The 20,599-nt window shown below is 31.9% G+C and overlaps 1 protein-coding gene across 1 annotated transcript in view; it reads right to left on the bottom strand.

The window, feature by feature from the left end:
• Window positions 1-20,599, bottom strand: part of LOC145322349 (zinc finger protein 2-like) — a 37,334-nt gene that overhangs the window by 6,649 nt on the left and 10,086 nt on the right. Inside the window, exons 3-6 of the mRNA XM_080164325.1 lie at window positions 19,297-19,531; window positions 17,234-19,081; window positions 16,788-17,137; window positions 15,779-16,017 (exon numbers count right to left, since the gene is read on the bottom strand). Coding sequence (XP_080020451.1) covers window positions 15,779-16,017; window positions 16,788-17,137; window positions 17,234-19,081; window positions 19,297-19,470 — 2,611 coding nt within the window. The 5' untranslated portion in view covers window positions 19,471-19,531. The remainder of the gene's footprint in view (window positions 1-15,778; window positions 16,018-16,787; window positions 17,138-17,233; window positions 19,082-19,296; window positions 19,532-20,599) is intronic.

Genomic DNA, 20,599 nt, shown 5'->3' with positions numbered 1-20,599 from the left:
TAGAGTAGGTAAAAAAATAGATGACATTATTAAGACAAGACAATGACAGTTTGTGCTTTTGTTCATCAGAAAAAAAAGGTTGAAAAAAAAACTTAACAATAACTTAAGAAAAACGAAAGGTTAGAGACTTAAAAAATATATTTAAGTATATGAGATGTTTGTCTGTCGGTTTGGGTTAAACGGCCATGTATAACAAAACATTTACTGTTAATGTTGAAATCTAACATCAAACTTTGAACCCGTTTAGGTTAGGCTTAACTTTTATTAGACAAATTTTATGTAATAAAGAAAAAGTTTTAAATTAGTAAAACAATTCAATATGTTCAAGTTAGATTGATTAAAATATAAATAAAATCGTGGAATGGGTGTTATCACTGATTCTGAATTATTTCTTATGCATTGATAAAATGATTGAACAATACAGAGCTGCGATTTCATTTTGGATGCCGTCCAAATTCTTTGATTGGATGGCTGAGTTTAAATTAGTTGTCTGCTGTGAGATTGGGTGTTAGGAAACATGGGTCGGGGGGCATTAATTGGGTTTTACACTAAAATGTTGCGATTTTCAGGCCGCTTGAACAAAGGCCTTAATTATTATTAAGATTACAAATAATCCCATTTGTTATCGCTGCGCTACTTAAGCATATAATTATCCCTGTTTAATTGGTAAACATATAAGTTAATTGAAATAAATTGGGAAAGAAAGAGAGATAGACAGAGGAGAGAGGAAAAAAAGGGGAAAAAATAGACTGATTTTAATTCATTTTGATTGGGATATATTTAAGTTAATTTGTTTTGGGGGGGCCCCCATTTTCTATAGTGTATTTATTAGTCTGTGTGTATGTGTGTGTGTATTTATGTGGGTAATATAAAAGCTAGTTCTTAATATGTGTATGTGTACATATATTCAACTAAATAAGTTAATTTACATCATTTAAATCAATTTGTAAAGCAATTGTCCAATTAAAACTCAAAAACATCTTGTTACCATGGCTAGAAACTAGCAATCTGTTGAAAAATTAATCATGATACATCTTCAATTAATCAAAGGTATTATAAATTTACAAAAGTTTGGTATAATTAGTTTCTTAAAAAAATACCTTGTTTTAAAGAGGGATAACCATCCCAAAAAAACGTTATCAAACTCACATAATACTTAAATTATTATCATACATTAAAGGTTTTTTTTAACATGCATTCTCACTTTCAAAGCACAAATATAACTACTACATATCAAATGAATTTTATGAATAAAAATTCTTTATTTTTTAATGTTTTTTCCATTAAAATATCATGTTAACTGCTACTAAATGCTATGAGTATATGGCATTCAGAAAATATTTGAAAAACAATACATTAACTAATATCAAGAGTGTGCATTCGATTCCACATATTTTGTCTGGGGTCTAAAGTGATAATACAATGGCCATCAAATTGATTTACATTCCCAATAATGATGCACAACATTACGCCTACCGTATTTTTAAGTTTGTACACTGAATTTAATGAACCAACCAATCAAAATTCACTAAAGTTCCCAAAGTTGTTGAGACAACAAATTAGAAAAAGTCATTGTAAAACTTTGGGGACTAATTTAAAAAGCAGCTCAATGTCCCCTCCCTCCTTATGTTTAATCAATGATGGGGTAAAGCGAAATTTGCAGTTTGTGCTGTTGTGATAATAAAAAGTTATGAATATTTGATTATGTTATACATGTGCAGTAGTGAATTCACATCAATATTAAGCGGTGTATAGTTACTTACTTATAAAACTTAACAATTGATATAGTAAATAATTATTAAAGATTTAAAAATGCATTTTTACCATCTTAAAAAGGATTTTAGCCTTTCTCTGACATTTCGTTGTCATTAAGTTCCAAAATTACTACTAAAAACCAATATAAAACCATTTTACTTGAATTCAATAAAAGTATTTTTAGTATTTTTCCATAATGATTTTTTCTATATTATTTCTATCCATAATTAATTGCCTACTTTCAGGGAGGGATAGGACAATAGCAATAAGAATACTCCACAACCCTTATTATCCCCTTATATTTATTTTATACCCATAGTTAATTGTTGCATATTTAAGATAAAGAAGGAAGATTATTTTTTCAGTCATTGTCCTATCCCCTATTTCCCTGTTGAACTATGGAATTATGCTATAACATGTTCTCATCGAAAATCAATTCTTCATTAATTTGCCTCAATTAAAAACTGTTCCTTGATAAATCTGTGAGTTGCTGTTATTTCGACAAAAAGTTGTTATCAGTTATGATAACTTTTTGCATGAAAACCGACATAAACTAATGTATATGTCAACATAAACTACTAAGTTTTATAGCGGGGAGTACCTCCCCCCACCACCTTCCCCAATAATATTGAGAAAAAAAGAGAAACATATATAAAATAATTATTATTATAATCTTAGCATTTAATGTAAAAATTACCCTTATTTATCGATTTTTAATTTAACAAAAATTATCTAAATCATCAGATATAATGTTATTAAAGTACATATATTCATAAAAGTATAAAATATGCTAAAAAATAACATTGTCCTACAAAAATTACTTTAGTAATTTCTATAATAATTGTATAATAACAGTATGCAAACTTTTTCATTAACAATTTTCTAGACTTTCTAACAGTTTTAATCAGGGCTCGGCACTTGCGTTTAGTCTCAATTTTTTTTCTAATTCAATATCATGTAGTCGAGTAAATCTTTAATATATCGGACAATAGTAGTTTATCAAAGATTTAGCTGTTGTAAAAAATTGCCTAATCCACAGCAGAATCGCTCAAAAAACAAACGGCCGGCTGCCGAGCCCTGGTTCTAATTGTCGTGTATAGGTTTCCTTAATGGAACTATTTTTATAATTATATTTGTTTTTAATCATGGTAATTACATGTAATGTAATAAAACTTTGAAAAGACTTTTTATGTCTTTCTATAATAAAAGGTATTAAGTTTTTTAAGGGGGAAAATATGTATAAAAACATTCCTTTTTTTGATAATATTAATATAATTAAAAACAAATACCTTTTTTTAAATTAAAATTTTAAGGTTTCGTGAAACGCAATTTCAAGACATTTTTTTCTCTAACTTAATTGTTCATTTCACAACTAATTTCCGTGTTTAAAAAACAGACAAATAAACAACTGTCACAAACAGACAGACAGACAAACAAACAAACAGACAGCGTATGGCTTAATAGACGTAGCAGGTTGAAATGTTTATAATTGCTTATTAAATGTAACGGGGTTCGTTGGCCCCCGCATGCAGTAATTTTAAATTATCAATGAAGGCAAAAAAGAAAGGAATTAAGAGGGGGGTTTGGAATTAGGTGGGGGGGGGGGGGGGGGTTATGATATTAAAAAGCATTGGGTTGACTTTTAGCCCCCTTTTTCTATGTGTAATTTAGCCCCCCCCCCCCCTTTTTAGAATCTTTATGTCTTATATTTAATTTGCCCCTCTTTATATAATTCTTTACCCCCCTTAATGATTTGACACAAGGGGGGAGATGTCTCCCCCCCCCCTACTTGCTTGTCTTGTAATTGCTTGATACCTAGGCACATAATAATATACAGATAATAGCTGAGAGTTAAGAGAAAACAGTTTCTTCAAATCTCAGATTTGCAGACTATATTGGAAGAGGGGTGGGTATGCCCCCCACCCCCCTCCTCTCAACCATTTTCCTGTTCCTTGTTAAAATATGCGCGGATAACCTAAGCGCGCACATAACCATATTAAAAAGGGAGGGAGGGGGAGAGGGGTAACCGGCTTAACGCGCACAGCGCACGGCAACACACTCATAACACCTCTCTCCTCTCCTTTTTCTCTCTCTCCTTTCTCTACCATTTCTCTATTTTCTAATTTTCCCAAAAAACCTTTCTCTAAAATTGCTTTCGTTCCCTTTTACAGTACATAACAATATATGCCCCCTTTATTAGACAAAAGACCCCTCTTAAAACCATGCCCCTAGTTTATATAGGGGGGAGGGAAGGGTCCCCCACCCATATAAAGATTACAGGTTATAATTGCAGCTCCTAAGCAAGGCTGAGCTAGGGCTCTTAAAGCTCAAACTATATTCTTTTCCAAACGGATATTATTATTCATATATATGTATATTATATGTATTGTATTATTATTATAGGCAAAATTTTGGGTAACTTTCTCCATTTTATAGATATTAGGCCACATATAATATACAATTATTGGGGATTTTTTAGGGAAAATACGCCCTTTAATATGTACATTAATATGTAATCAAAAAAAAATTTATGCTTTTCAAGTTTTGTCTAAATTATCAGAAAATATTTGAATTTATATATTTGAATCTAATAAGATAGACTGTTTGCTTTAATTTTTTTAAAAATATTTCTTACAGGTAGAAATCCTTATAATAAAGTAACAGGATGTTTGTGTGTCTGTGTGTTTGTCTGTACCGAAGGATCTCGCTAACCGTCGAACTGATCGGGTTCTCCTTAACAGGGTATATTCCAATATGTCCCGGGAAGGTTTATAACTATTTTGGGGGAGGGTACCACCACCCTCCCTAGAGAAATTAATTTTTTTTAAATTTATCGATTTTAGAAAGAGAGTTCAACGAAAAATAAACGTCAAACGTTAAATAGCTATATTTTGAATATAAATAAAAACAATTAAAGTGCCACTAGAGGCCTCTAGGGGCGTAGCCGCTAGTGATTGATATTTTAATAAGTTTGATTAGCGCTAATGCAGTTAATAACATAAATGTATTTATTTTGAAAACAATATATTTAGCCTCTAGCCTTCATATATACAATTATTTTTCCCTTACCCAGCTAAACTTAAGTGCTGTTGTTGTCATTTTGAGAATAGCGTTGAATAATAATCATTGTCGTCATAAATATGTATATTATAAATTCCATAATATAATTCAAAAAGTCACCAATTACCCCTCTTATAAATGCTGAGTTGTCAATAAAAACTTTAACATATAAATGTTAACATATTGTTTCCAAGCTTAACAGGGAATTGTATTTAAGTTTACTAATTCTTATTAATTGAGAAATGATTGTTAGTTCTTGTGGACAATTTACAGTTAAATGTTAATGAACATCAGCTTTGGATTTGATTTAAATAACACAGTTCGACAAAGGAATTATTGAATATTAATTTAGGACCTCTAGTCTCACAAGGAGTGACATGTTTTCCAAAAAAAATTTAATTCATTCATTCCTGGTACCCAAAGTTTGAAAAACACATTCTCAATTTTCTTAAAACTTTGGATACTTATACTAAATCTTTATTGGAAGGTTTAAACACGCGGTGCTCAAACTAATCAACCAATGATTTTAATCTACAGAGGTGGTTGTTATTGTGGATGTAGATTAATTCGTCATCTATTGTTTTATCCTTTAAGATCCCAATTCTAATAATGGCTATTATGTTGATAAAATATCAGCACAAAACTCAAGAATTTTATTACTTATCCCTATCTTAAATTTTCCTAAATATTAGGTTGGTTATAATTAGATTAATGGCCGGCATATTTTATTCATTATATTTGTTTTCAAGCATTAATATTTTGTTTCAAATAGGGAATATTGGTAATAAGTACAACAATTTGTTCATTAACTTATTAGCTAAACAAAACAAATAATACCTTAAATGCTAAAGAAACGGACAATCATTTATTATAGTATTGCCGCGATGCATTACCAATAATTATTCAAAAATTAGCGAGAAAAAAATAAAGATCTCCTTATGCTAAATTTTCTAATTTTGATTAACGAGTGGAAAATGCAAACTTTAGCCAATTATTTGAAAATTCTGAAATTTATTTAAATTAACTTAACAAATAATAATAATAATGAAAGATAAATTAATTTTTGTTTATGCCAGGTGTCCCAAAATTAAAATTGATCCAACTTTTTGGCCAGTCAGAAAAAAAACGCTTTAGATACTATTTTTTATGCTAAGTTGGGTTATTTTTGACAAGCAATTTTTAAAATTCAGTTTTGTTTAGACTAACCAGTGTACAATATTATTTGCAAATGTACTTTTTTATTGAACATCCTGTTTACATGCTGCAGTGTACTGAACTGATTAATATTATATAGTTGAAAAGTGAACCACAAGTAATAAGTTTTACAGGCATGATTAAAAAAAGAAAATGCGAATAATGTCAATTTAATTTGAAATATAATATGCTTCGGTTTCCTCTCCCTGTTAAGCCTGGTAGCATTATATTGACATACATTTATAATGGTTTAGATTAAGTCTATTGTCACAAAAATGGCTGACATATGTCTATACTTTTAAATCAATGAAATTGCGACTAAATTCATATGTTGACAAAATAACAGCACTAAATCTAACATGTACATATGTAATAGCTAAAATGATTTTAATACAAAGTATAGCATACTTTTAAGAAATTTTGTTCCAAATTACCAAGTACAAATGCTAACCCCCTTAATTTTGATTTGAATTCATACAAACAGGCAGACAGTTGTACACACTGACAAACATCCACACACAGACATACACACACACACACAAACCTTGCAAAATGATTCTAAATGATCTTTGTAAAGAATTTGCACGTGCGATAATAATCTTGCATTATTATATTCTGTGTCTGCATGTTACATACAATAAAGGTTGCTAAATTAAAGGGCCAAATAGGTAAGTTTTTGCTTCATTTTACTTTTTTAAAAAGATTTTTTTTTGGGGGGGGGTTCATTCTATTTAGATGTTGAACTATCAATCCAGTTGTTTACGGGATCTTATTGGGCATACAAAGAGACAGATGAACATACTGTTACTTTAATACATAAAAAAGCATTGTTACTCCTCTATACTTATTACCTTTATTATATATGAATAAAGGTATAAAGGGAAGGGGGTCAAAAAGAGGTTACATTTCGGAATCATACTTTTTGGGGGCATGGCGTACTTTTTTGAGAGGGGGGGGGGGTAAGTGAGGGGGGTAGCAAAATAAGATTTATTAAATGCTGAACAATACTATAAATGGATTCAAGAGAGTGGTGGACAATAAAGAGTAGTAAAAAAAGGGAGAAAACTAGACATTTTTTGTGGAATTCTTGGGGCTTGAAAGATTTTATAATTTTGAGGAAAAATTCTTTGAATCAAATGTTTTAGGAATTTGTAGTGTAAGAGAGTTGATCATAATCAAATGCTAACTCAGCTTTTTTCAACAGATTACAAGATTATTAATACAGCAGCAAGCATTATTAACATACTTGTAACATAAATGTCAATAAATCTCTGAATATGACCAAATAACTTATTCAAATTTATGTTTTTTTTAAATCCTCTTATAAGCAAAAAGTAAGAGGTACCTTCAAATTTAAAAACCTAGGACAAAAAAATTGTAAAATGCGACAATTCCTTACCTAGGATGATAATCTAAAAATTTAGCAAGAAAACTGAAAGGATTGTGTTAATTTCACTTAATTTCATATTTTCAAAGAAAAAAGAAAAAAAGATTTAATTAAATTCTTTTGAAAATAGTTTAGACAAAATAATAGCAAAATAAAAAGCACTAAAAATGTTTAATTTTAATTAAATGAGATTCATAACAAATTTAAAATTTCTTTTCTTTGTTACAACTTTTTCTGTGCTTTAAAAAATGCAAAAAATGACCTATGTTTAAACTTCTGGCGAGAGTTATTAATATTAAAAAAACAAGGATAATAACTTCAATAAGTAGCGCAGCACTAACAAGCTAACTCAATTGCCAAAAGGAAAAAAGGAACTTTCTAACTTGTTAATTATAATTTCATAGAATCATTCTTAGGAAAGCTAATAAAAAGACATACAGATTTATCCTAAATGTGTAGAGTAGCTGCGCTGCTACAAAAAAAACTGAGTGTGTCCATCCATCTTTATTTTGTATGTTCATTGTCCAAGTGAAATAGATCATGAAGCAGAAATCTGGACTTGAAATTTTCTGTAACTTTGCTGGCTCCGTTTTAACTCATATTTTCCTTTCAAGTTTATGAGCTTACTTGCATAAATATGTTTAATTAAATGGTGTATGTAAGAAATATAAGTTTCCATTAAATAATAACGTTTTAGTTTTGAGATGTATTTCAAAATATGATAGAAATACATATGTGAGAGATATCTAAACTTTTATTTATTAAATCTAGTATCTTTAAATTCCTGTTAAACTAAATGATGATGGCTTGCAATGAACCATAGACAATACTTTTCTGTCAAAAATGTACTTTTTTTCAAGTAAAATCAATCTTACATCTTTTAACTTAATATGCTTCATGCTTTTACCTTTTTAGAGAATATTTTAGGCTTAAAAAGTGGAAGGAAAAATAAAATGTTTATAACAAATATTTTGGTATAAAAATTATTATTGGAAAAACTGCGTGATAGGAAGGAAGGGCATAAAAAGTTGTTTGGCAATTATTTAGAAAATTATACTTTTCATCGAGAAATGTTTTGAGTTTTAGCAGCAATGTCAAACATAGATGTTATTATTATATCGACAAATAATATAATTGCAATTACATTACTAGAATAGAGCTAGAATTTTAGTTTTAATAAGTCAGTTTTGATTTGTATAATAAACCGTCAAATTTTATGTTAACAAAAGCTTTAAAGTCTATCAGGGAAAGTCAAAATAAGAAAAGGGGAGAGAAAGAAAGCGAAAAAAAGGAGAGAGCAAGCCAAATTTAGAGTAAATTTTATGATAATACTATGTAATTATATGTACGACATCAACTTTTTCATACACCTTTTTTTGCGATAATGTCTGTCAGTCTGTCCGTCTGTCTGTCATGGGAGGACGCGAAATTTTAGCAAATCTTGCTGATTTTGTATTTTTTTTAAACAAATAACCCTGGGTGGCCGTTCAACAATTATTTATTTAATGTATTTTTTAAAACTTTTTTTTGTACAAATTTATTCCCATAAAATTACATTTTAACTATTTTTCAAATGATTTACACTAAGATTATTGCCTTTTTAAAGTGTTATTAATGTAAGCTTTTTTAGAGTTTTAACTTCATCAAGTTATCTTTGCATGCATTATACAAACAAACAGGCAAAAAGTCAAAATAAAATCCTAAAAACATTATTTCTTAAGAATTACAGCAGATTTTAGACTGTAAATTTATTGTGATAGCGCTATAGTAATGAATTAAAGGAAATGTTGCTAATTAGTAGGCGCTAAGTGTCTGAAAATTAAACACACGAAATATTTAATTACAGCCCCTGGTCCTGGCTGGTTTCCTATGATAAATATTATCAAAAGGATGCAGACGCTACAAAACAGGGGGTAGGGTATTCCTGTTAATCATAGAGGCATTGTATTGATATTCAATTTCAAGTGAATCATTAATAAAAGTGGCAATGACTGACATAATATCGACAAATTGTTCATGATACATACGTCAATCATATCTATAGACTTGTGTCGATATAATTTCAACACCAAAGACTAACAAGAAACAACAGACACAAAGGGGTTAGGCCAGGGGCAGTAAGGGAAAGGTCATTATTAATGATTTTCATAATTTGCAGATAAACAAATAAAAATAATATTAACAATAGCTATATTCAATCTAATTCAAGCTTTAAACATTTAAGATATATGTTTATTTATGTTTGAAGTTCTTTATTAAATAAAGATTAATAAAAACAGCAATAAATTAGAAGCAAATTAGCGCAAGCCCTAAATTGCTTCGCAAAAAAAAGGGGTGGGGGGATAGAGGTTGTTAAATGAGTTAATTTTGAATGAACGAGAAGTGGGGGAAATCCCCCCATCCCTCATAGCAGGCGGCCGACTTCATTGTACAAACAATAATTTATGTTTAATTAGCCTTTACAGCGAAGCCGGGGTGGGAAAGGTAAGTTGGGGGAAAAGGGGGTGTGGAATGAACATTTAAAACGTACAAGACATTGGAATTTGTTGTCTTACACCTTAGAACAAGCATGCTAACTGAATACAAACTGCTTAAAGAGAAACTCCCAAAAGTTAAGGAACATTTTTTTGTTGAAAAATGCATAAAGAACCCTAAAATTACTGTATATTCATCATAGTCAAAGAAAAGATTTTAAAGTCCCAAAATAAATTTTAAAATATAATTTTAAGAAAATATCATGTGTAAAGCAATATAATGGAAAATATTAACTTTCTCAATAAAAAGATGAAAAAGAGTGTACTTTGAAAGTGTTATATCTACAAGTGGCTATGTTTATTAGAGGGTTTGAAAACTTATTGAAATAGTATTTTTTAGGTTTTAAGTTTAATGCTTTTTGGAATCATTCTAAACAAAAATATGAGGTAAAAGTAATTAAAAATAACAAAGCAGACCAAAAATGTAATTATTATCCATAAAAATTATTTTAAAGTTAATTTCAAGAGTTATCACCGTTATTATTCGAACTGCGTTTTTTATTTTTGGAATTAAGCTCATAATAAAAAGTATGATATTTTTAGAAAAGTGTATGTTTTTTTTTACACCCTCTAACGTACATACATAATATATGTTATATACACACATTAAACAAATTAAATTAGGGAAAAAAGTGCTATAAAGATAAGGGTTAAAAGATCCTGGTACTAGATAAGCATAAACTTTTAAATAGAGAGACAGAAAAGAGTAAAAAAAGGAAAGGAGAAAGAAAGAGGGACTAACTAAATTGTATAGTCGTTCAATTAAAAGATTTTTAACATGCCTTCTATAGGCCAAAAAGTTGCTACTTACTCGCCGTTTTTGCATCATCTATTTAAAAAGTGTCAATTAAGAAAAAAATAAAAAACTGCTTTTTATATCAAAAACATTCCCAGACATATTGGATTAGGTTAAAAATTCTAGAAAATAATTAGTAAAAAGTACAGATAAAGATTTTAGTTTAAAATCAAATTGTTTTAAAAAAAATTGATATGGATTTTTGTTGGTTTTTAAATGGCGACACATATTAAGAATAGAAGATGGATCAGAATATTTGGGGTGAAAGTTTACTAAAGATGAATACACACACAAACACACACTCACACACAGATTTTGGGTGGGAGAGACACAACTAACAATAATAGGTGATGTGACATGTGAGAGTTAGGAGGGGGGAGGGGCATTTCCTTCCATTTAATCCCCCCCACAACCATTGCACCACAGGGGGTTGGGTGGGGGGGGGGTGGGATAAATGACACCTTTCTGTATGGTTCTATATGCCTATTTTACCTCCCACTAGAAATTTTTAAAGATATTTGAAAGATAACGTCAATAAAGCACCATAGATATACAAAGCAATATTTTCTTAAAATACAGCAAATAAAATAAAATAGCATAAAACATGCCGAGGGTCAATAAAATCATCCTCAAAAGCTCAAGCCTATCGGTCTGGCAATTGTTGATATCCTAATGGTCATAAAGACATCCAAACAAACATTCTTAAACGTTTATATGCATTAATGAAAGAACATAATCCTTTTAAAAGCCAAAATTTACGGCCTAAGAATTTACATACGTGTTAATCTTTGGAATAGATATTATATCAACAACGATTATTCATTCTGTTATTATTACTAGAGCTTTAAATGGTAGATATAGCTTTCTAACTGCATTGCTTGATATTGGACTTTATGTAGACGTAAATGTAGGGCTAAAAGCGCACATTAATATATTGCCATATAGTCCAAGTAAACCACTTAAATTAGTCAGCCAATGCTTCCAAGTTTCACACGTAATTCCCCTAACATTTCGACATAACAATTAAGGGCCATTATCCCTAAACTAACAAAAATTAATCAAATAACTAGAAACTAATTTTTATTATCTTTTTTTAATAGCTAATATACCATAATTAAAGCGGGGTTTAAAGTCTTTTTTTCTCACATTTACAAACATTACATTTTAAGACATTTAAAGAAATAAATTAATGTAATTATAAGGAATCGTTGACTTTAAAAGCAACTATGTTATTTTGTAGCGAAGCTACTTAATAACTAGAATAAGTTTGAATGTTCGACTGTACGTCCAACACGGTAAAAATTAAAACTATGATTTTAAATCAATAAAATTATAACTTTTATTAAACAAATACTGCCTCAAATTACTAAATTGCCTGTGAAACAATTCACGGTTTTGGGATATATTGTTGTGTTGTCATTGCTGTGCTAATTATGGCTATAGTTATCCTTGTTTAATCTAAAGCCAACCAAATGTAACGATCGACAATAAAAAGAAAATAGATTTATAGCAGTTTAGTTGTTTTTTTTTCTCCTATCTTACCAGGCTAATAAAAATGAACTGAAACTATCAAAAACAAATTGGATTTATATCAAAACATTACTATCAAAACATTATTAGAATAGTGTTATATTGTAGATATTGACTTCCAGTAGTAATATAACGTATTGTTTGAAGTATAGACTCAAATCAAAATTTCAATTTAATAATGTGCCAGTAGTCACCACTCTTTATAATTGAAAATTCTTTTTAATATTACATTTCACTTTCCCTGATTTATTTTTACTCTGAGACAATTTTCATTAGAGAATTTGATTAAAACCAACAAAAGTAGTATATACTAATTTATGGCAGGGGAAAGTTTGTCTGTCTGTCTCTGTGTTTGTTAAAAGAAAAAAAACAAATGGCTTTTCCGTTCTTTAACTTTAATAAAGTTTCTTCAACTTTAGATAAATAAATTATTGTAATTAAACGGCTGAAATATTTTTTAATTGACAATCCCCTCCATGATTTAAACCTATTTTTGTTGTAATTGTAACACACAAAAATGATATTTTAATATGAAAACTTATAATAACATAAAAAGTTATAAAAAGTATTGTAGACAATTATGAAACAAACAAAAAGCTTAATTACCAAATGGGGTTAAAAACTGAACACAAAGTAAAAGCAAATAATTTCTACTTTAGAAAATTACAAAATATAATTGTCGGATGCGTGACAACTCTATATTTTTTTTTTGTTGTAAATTTATGACTAGGATCTGACCGTCTGTCTGTTAAAAAATCACCAAACTTTGAATGTAACGTTATTTGTTTACTTACACATTCTGAAGTTGCTTTAAATTGTTAAAATAAAATAAAATATCTAATATCTTAAGACGATAAATTTACACTATTAGCCAAGCAAAAAAAATTCTATATTACTGTATAATGCTATACTGTTATTTTTTATATTGCTATTGCAGCGTTGCTTGGGTAAATTGTCATCCTTGTTTATAATAAACTTAAATTGTTTGGACATAGAAAAGTTTATATTTTTGCACTTTCATCAACTTTAATTATTTTTATAGAACAGCTATAATAGTGGAAAAAATGTCTAATTACTACAAAATCCAGACAAAATTTCCCCTTTTTTTTCTTATTCCCATCAAAACCAAAGTCTTTTCCCCCCTTTACCCGCTTCCATCCCCCCTTATTATTTAAAGCCGTGGTGAAAATTAGAAATATAAAATTGAAAATTTACGGTTTTGTTACAAACCAAATACTAATAACAATTTATATCTACTTTTATCAAATTTAATTCTGCTATTGTTTACACTCCTTCAACCCCCCCTTCCCCCCTTCTTCATTCAGACCACCTTCTTCTATTTTTTTATTATTTCAGTTTTTTAGATTTCCTATTTTAAGGTTTATTTATTGTTTAGATTTCCGGTTGAACTTTAATAAAATTTTAATATTGGCATTCTTTTCATTTAATCAATTCAATGTTAATTTAAATAATAAAGGGGAAGTTGGATTTCTAACAGAAAAATCAAGGCTAAAACGTTTTTTTAGCTTTTCCGTTGCTGTGCGGTGTTTGAAAGAAATTGTCCTTGTTTATTAATGACCGATTTCCCGGCACGCAAAAGCAATGCTCATAAATATTACAGTAAACTCAAGGCAAATAAGACTCGAACATACATCCGTCGGGATTGGGACACTTTTGGGACAAAATATCAAAACCAATTTACTTTAAAAATGACAGATGTTACATATTTTTTGAAGGGTAACGCTAGTCTAATAATGAAATATAATCAAAGTTTTTATTGAAATAATAACAAAAACCAGTGATCAATAATTTTGATAAAATATGTCTGTTTCCTCGCCTCCTTCCTTTATTGATGTAATTTTGCCAAATTTTCCAATCTTTTTCCGACCTTTTCTGCATGTCATACCGATTTTAGATTTTAAAAATCATTTTTCTAGATAATTATGAAAAGAATATATATATGGTCGATAACCTTTTTAAGACTTTTTTTGTAATGAGTTTATTGGTTTATAGGGTAGAATTAAAACGTGTTCAGGGGAAAAATCAAACACTTTTTTCTTAGTTAAGTATGTTTTTTAACAAGGCAGGCAATTTTTAAAAAGAGGGGAGTGGTCCTTCTAGGGAAGGGTAGTTTTAGGGTTATTGCTTGCAGGGCGGTTTAAAGAGAAAGGTTGAGGGGAGGAGGGGGTTGTTATTACCCTCTGTGTGTGCTTTTAAACTTCGGAAACTGAAAACAAAATTGGAGGAAATGGCTTTTTTGTCTTACTAACTGATCCCTAAACCAGCAAAAAACTGTTCACCAAAACAGATATTTGGTTTTCACTGGGCGTGACACAGCACAAAAAAATCCTTTTGTGTGCCTAGATTTTTATTTTATTTAATAATTGAAATGTTAACAATACAAAATTTTCTAAAATACAGTTTCAATATAAAATATCACCAAATGTTTGTATTATTTTTTTTCGGGCATTTTTACAATTTATATTGGAAGATTTTTCCTATTCCATTAATTTTCTTTGAAATTTTGTAAAACAGATCAGAGCAATAAAAAGTAAAAAAATCCCCCTCTTCTCCCCCCCCCCTTTCAGACTTCCTTGTAAACAAATATTTCATCAAAAAGTTTAAACAAACATTGTTAATCATTTCAGTTTTAATCAAGAAAATCTAATAAAAAACAAGGGCAGTTATGTCTTTAAATGGCGTAGCTATAACATTATAAAATGTGTTTTATATTAGCTGTACTTTTTGGAATGATCTTTGTAATTGAAATTAAATTCTTCATGAATTGTTAGTTTCATGTAGCTATGACAAGAGTTGATGAATTTTCCAATGTTACACCAATTATTCAATTAAAGTATTGAGTCACATACATACCAGGGATCCTAGGGGATAAGACAATGAACGATAAATTTATACATTCCAAATGAAGGATAAACAAATGTAGATCAAATTATTGGTGGAAAAGTTTGGACTAGCTTTAAAATTTTTTTTGTCATCTTTTTCCACGTGAACTGACAAAAATACACACACAAACTCTCAATTATGCTTACATGAAAATTTTAATTATCGCTTACATTCATTTTCAACTATTTTCCTCAAATTTAAATGAATTATTTTGAAAAATCTGATTAAATATTTTTCCATTAAAAAGTCTTAAACAAATACAAAAGATTGCTAACGAATATATTTATGATTAATAATGCTACGCTTCATTGGCCAAACTCATGTTCAACCAAAAAAAGTATAATCTATCAAAAAAAATGGTCCCTAAAAATGCTCTCCCTCTTTTGGGTTCAAATATACGGCCCCCAAACTTATTGTTAATTCATTATTGATCTTTTTTGGGGCGACTGTAAGACATTTTTAAGAGTAAAATCGATAATAATTGTATTTTTTATTAAATCTTTTTTTTCTATACGCTATTTAATATATAAATTTAAGGATTATATAATAATGTGCATTTTTTCTCTCTATTGATAACAATTTCAGCATGCTGATTTGCAAAAATTGGAGGAAATTTACCTGATTTTAACTTCTCATCCGCACCAGTCTTGCTGACTGTAAAAATATCCGATATATCTGGCTGGCTGGCCGCGCCCTCTGCTCGCCGTTGCAGGAGATGCAGTTGCTCCATCTGCAGATGCTTGACAGACCTGCAGTGCTGCAGCAGCAGTCCCTTGCCAGGGGTGGAGTGCTGGCACAGTGTGCAGCTGAATAATAATTTCTCTCCTTCCTCCACGCTTTCTTCGCTTTCAATTTTTCTAAATAAAAATAATTATAAGTTGATTACTTAGGTAGGGATATGACAATTGACGATAAACTAATCATTTTACTTTTTGGAAAACCATAAAATAGTGAGAGATTTATTTACCGGCTAATATCCTCTCCCTCCCTGGCATTTTTTATGTGAAATGTACATACATAAAATTCCAATTACATATTTAATAACGAAGCCCTATGATAATAAAATAATTATAAAACACACATAAACATTGATTTCAATTAGCAAAATGTATAACAAAACATTAATTTGCTAAAAAGCATAAGATTTGCGCTTAGGTAATACATTTTTTTTATTAAATTGAGTATTAAGGATATAATTGCATTTTTTACAGAAGTTAATTAATGTTAAAATTTTCCATCTTACATGAAATATATTATAATGTTGATAAAAATTAGATAGATTAAACAATAATAATTATGTCCAAAAGTAGCGCAGCAATAACAAGATAAAAATGTTCAGACAAAGAACAGTAAAGTACAGTTATTTTAAATTTTAAACATATGCAAAAATAAGGAAAATTTGTTACTTATGCGACGTATGGACATGCTTTATATTTAGAGAGGTAAGGCTTCTAGAAAATAAAGTAAAATAATGATAATTAATTAATTTCTTGATTAAAAAGAAAATGATATCTTTGTAATTATTCATTATTGAAAATATAATGAACAAACAGGGATAAAGATAATTCAAAGAATATAAGTACAAAAAGTGAGTGATTATTAGTCCTTTAAGATCTGAAAAACGTACCTAAGGTGGTTGAATATGGCTTGTGACACTTCATGTCCCTGGTTAGCTGTATGAATTTGTAGTTTATGAATACTATCCGTGTAAAAGTCACACGCGTTACAGCGCAGCTGCACAGAGTTAGACACATTCATGAAGTTCAGCTTCCACTCGTTGGCGGGGCCGCCCTCCATAATGTGGTTCACGAGCTGCAGCTTCTGCAGGTGCTTGTCCGTCTTGCAGTGCAGCTGGAAGTTGGCCTTCAGGTTGGTCTTGTAGCTGCACAGCTTGCAGATGTAGGTGCCGCCAATGAGCAGGGACACCTCGGATTCGCGTTGTTTTGTCCGGTCTATTGAGAGATGCTCAGATAGGGCCTAAATAAAAAAATATTATTTTTGAAATAGAAAAAAGGATAAAGTATACAAATTTTAATGAAAAAAAACGCAGCTTCTTGTTTATTATTGATTTACCTGTAAATGATCACAGCTGAATTCCCTGCAGACAGCACAATTATAGAGCAGGCGGGGATTAGGGTCAGCCTGATCCATATCCATCTGATCAGGTCCCCCCTCTCCCATAGACCCTGGGGGACCGGGTGGGCCGCCACCTGGGGGTAGAAATGGAATGCCTGGAAGCCCTGGAAGGCCCTGACCACCAGCACCCATCATCTGCATGAGCAGTGCCTGGTTGAAGGCCATGTCAGCCATTGCAGCCTCTTTCATGGGACTGCCGGGTAAACCAGCACCTGGCAGCATCGGCATACCGCCCAGCAGTTGTTGTAGGCCTGCAGCGGGGCCGCCGGCAGAAACATTTGGCAAGTTGGGGAAGTTGGGCATGGGCAGGTTAGCCCCAGCGGGGCCGTTGCCACCCTCGAGATTCGGCAACCCTTGGAGATTCATAATATTGTTCATGTGTTTTTCACTGGTCATGTGTATTCTGAGATTACGGGCAATGTTGGTTTCATAGTTGCAAATGTCGCACCGCCAGTTTGGCTTGTTGGCCTCCTTGTCCAGGTCCTGCGGCTTTGGTGTGCTGCAGGGGGTGGCGTACTTGTTGCTGGTCTGGCTCGGAGAGGGAGAGGTGGGTGCTTCGCCCCCGTTGTTCTGTATCTCCTGCATGTTGTTGATGTGCTTGTCTGACTGCATGTGGATGGACAGGTTACCCTTGGTGGTTGTAGAGTAGTTGCACACCTCACATCTGTAGGGCTTGTAGCCGCAGGTGTAGGTCTCGCCGCGGGCCAACCGCGGGTGCTGCTGGCCGGTGATGCAGTAGATGCAGGTGGTCTCACTGTCCGGGTGCTTCTCCTTCATGTGGATCTCCAATGTTTCCTGGTATTTGTAGTGCCAGTTGCATTTGGGACACTTGAGGGTCTTGCAGGCGTTGTTGCTGGCATTCCAAGCCTGCTGGACAGAGCCGAGCCTGTTAGAGTTCAGGATGAGATCACACTTGGCACACTCGACGCCGGTGGGCCTGCCCTGGATGTGCTCCGGGCAGGCGCCGATTGTTGTGCCCTTGAGTGACGAGGCAAAGGGTGAGTTGCCGCCAACTGACATCATTTGGCTAAAGGAGTTCGGGGACGGCGACATGCTGCCCTCGACTGGAGATTCTGTGTCACGGCCGCAGTCACGACCGCCATTTGAGACTGGTGAGACTTGTTGTTGAGACTGCTGGATGATCTGGGCGGCAAGATCGTTGCGCACCCGGATGCCTCCCTCTCCCGGCGACTTTGACGGGGATTGTATCCTAGGAACTTGATCTAAAGGCAAGGAGTTCTGACTCTTTGTAACTGGCTGCAGGAAGGATAGGAGAGGGGATTTGTCCTTGCCTACAGGCTGCACTAGAGCAGAAATATTTTCTGTTTTTAAATTGTCCAACTCTTCATCATTAAACTCTATACTATGTTCGTCCATACAATGATTCTTAAATGACTTAGTGTTACCAAAAGAGAGTTTACATATAAAACACATAAGAATAGGTTTCACTGGTACGTTTTCGGTGCCGCCGGCGCCGGTATCCGGCAGGTCGGCCGCCAATTTGTCACTAGATTTGTGTCTGTAGTTGTACACGCGGTAGCTGTGCACTGTCGGCCGGTCGGGCGCACTGGTCTGTGCGCGCACATAAGAGGGATATTGACTTTTTGTCCGGCTCACGTAGACGGCGTTTTCGATGGTGGGAAACTGGTCGACGTCGGTGGACTCCCCACCCGCCTTCTCGACGATGCTGCCCTCCTGGGTGGGCAGGTCCAGCTCCTCTTCGTCGCTGAACTCGGCATCCTCGATGATGTAGGCGGAACCGTCTGGGTTGTAGACAATTTTACCCTGAAATTAAAAAAAAATATATTAAAATTTATGCAAAAAAATGAATATCTAAAAGGCTTATTTAATTTAAAGCAATTTATGTTTGTTAAGATTTTAAATTTATTGAAGAGCAATAGAGTTACAGTAATATTTTTGCTTGTCATCTAATAAACAGACATACAGACAAATGTAATTTATAGATTAGCTGCGCTACAAAAATAAGTAACCATTTTTACCTGAAATTGTTCAATATCAGAAGTCATGTTGGAAAAGTGTTTAGAAAAATTATCAGAATTATTGTTGTGTTTATCCTGTAGGAACCTGTCAGGTGAACTCCTTGAGGCCGCTGGAGGCTCCGGGCAGCTGGAGGAGGGTGTGTGGCTAGCTGCAGGAGGAGAAGATACCTCCATTCCCTTGCCTCTCCACAGAGGGCAGGTTTTCAGCTAGTTTCATTTAATCTCATCTCCATTTCTGAAAAATTAGGAAAATTAAACATTAATTATAGAGTTACTGCGCTACTATAAAAAGGTGAAAGAAAAGGCACAATTGGTTTTTATGCTAACATGAACATTGGACAAAAAACTGTTCATTTAAAATCAACACAAACTATTTTACTATTTTGATTCGTTTGTTAAGAATTAAAATAATCATTGTTAAGACAAAATAATACTCCTGTATTTTTAAGCTTAATTTACTACTTTTTTCTTCATATTTACCTCACTGATGTTTTCAGTAAAGTATTTTGATGATAGCCATACAGTAACTTTATATTTACATATCAGAAAAGTAAGGGGCTTTTCAGGGAGGGAAAGGACAATGATAAATTAATCAACAACCCTTATTAATCTCAATATTTAAAAACAATGCAAGACAGAAATTAACACTTGAAAACTAATAGGAAGCACCATTAATTATCATTGTCCTATCCCTTTATTCCTTGTAGGCTTTTCATTGACTTTGGTATTCAATCCTATACACTGAAGAATTTGTGCAAAAAGTAGCTCAGTCCTTTATTCTATCAACCTTTCCCACTATGTTCTAATGAAACAGCATAGCAAATTATTTGGCAATTTTTTGGTAATAAATGAACATAAGGCAACAGTCATAATGACATTATTAGAATATTAGTATGTTGTAGATATAGGTTTTAGTGGTAACTAGGAATATTGTTATTTTTTGTTTTAATGTATGCACATATTAGTTAAGTATTCAAGTAAGATTCTTATTTTAGGTTGGATTGATTAAAGTAACAACACTAACTTTATCCCAAAATTAAGTCTTGGATTTGTTGGTAGAAAAAGAGACTTTTTGACAATGCTTTTAGTGTAATTTTGACATCAATTTTTTGAGTACACACACACACACACACACACATGAATCTGTGTGTGAGTGGAATAAATTGCAATCTTTCTAATTCTCTAGGCTTGATGAAAAATTTTATATTTTGCTGCAAATGTACCCACACACACACACAGAATTTGATATAGGGCATATAGCCTCTATAGTCCTAGGCACAATACACAGAAACTCACACACACA

This window comes from Acartia tonsa, chromosome 6, assembly GCF_053477335.1.
Source record: "Acartia tonsa isolate MP-2025a chromosome 6, ASM5347733v1, whole genome shotgun sequence".
In the NCBI taxonomy this organism is placed as follows: domain Eukaryota; kingdom Metazoa; phylum Arthropoda; class Copepoda; order Calanoida; family Acartiidae; genus Acartia; species Acartia tonsa.
This window is presented reverse-complemented; position numbering and strand designations above follow the sequence as displayed.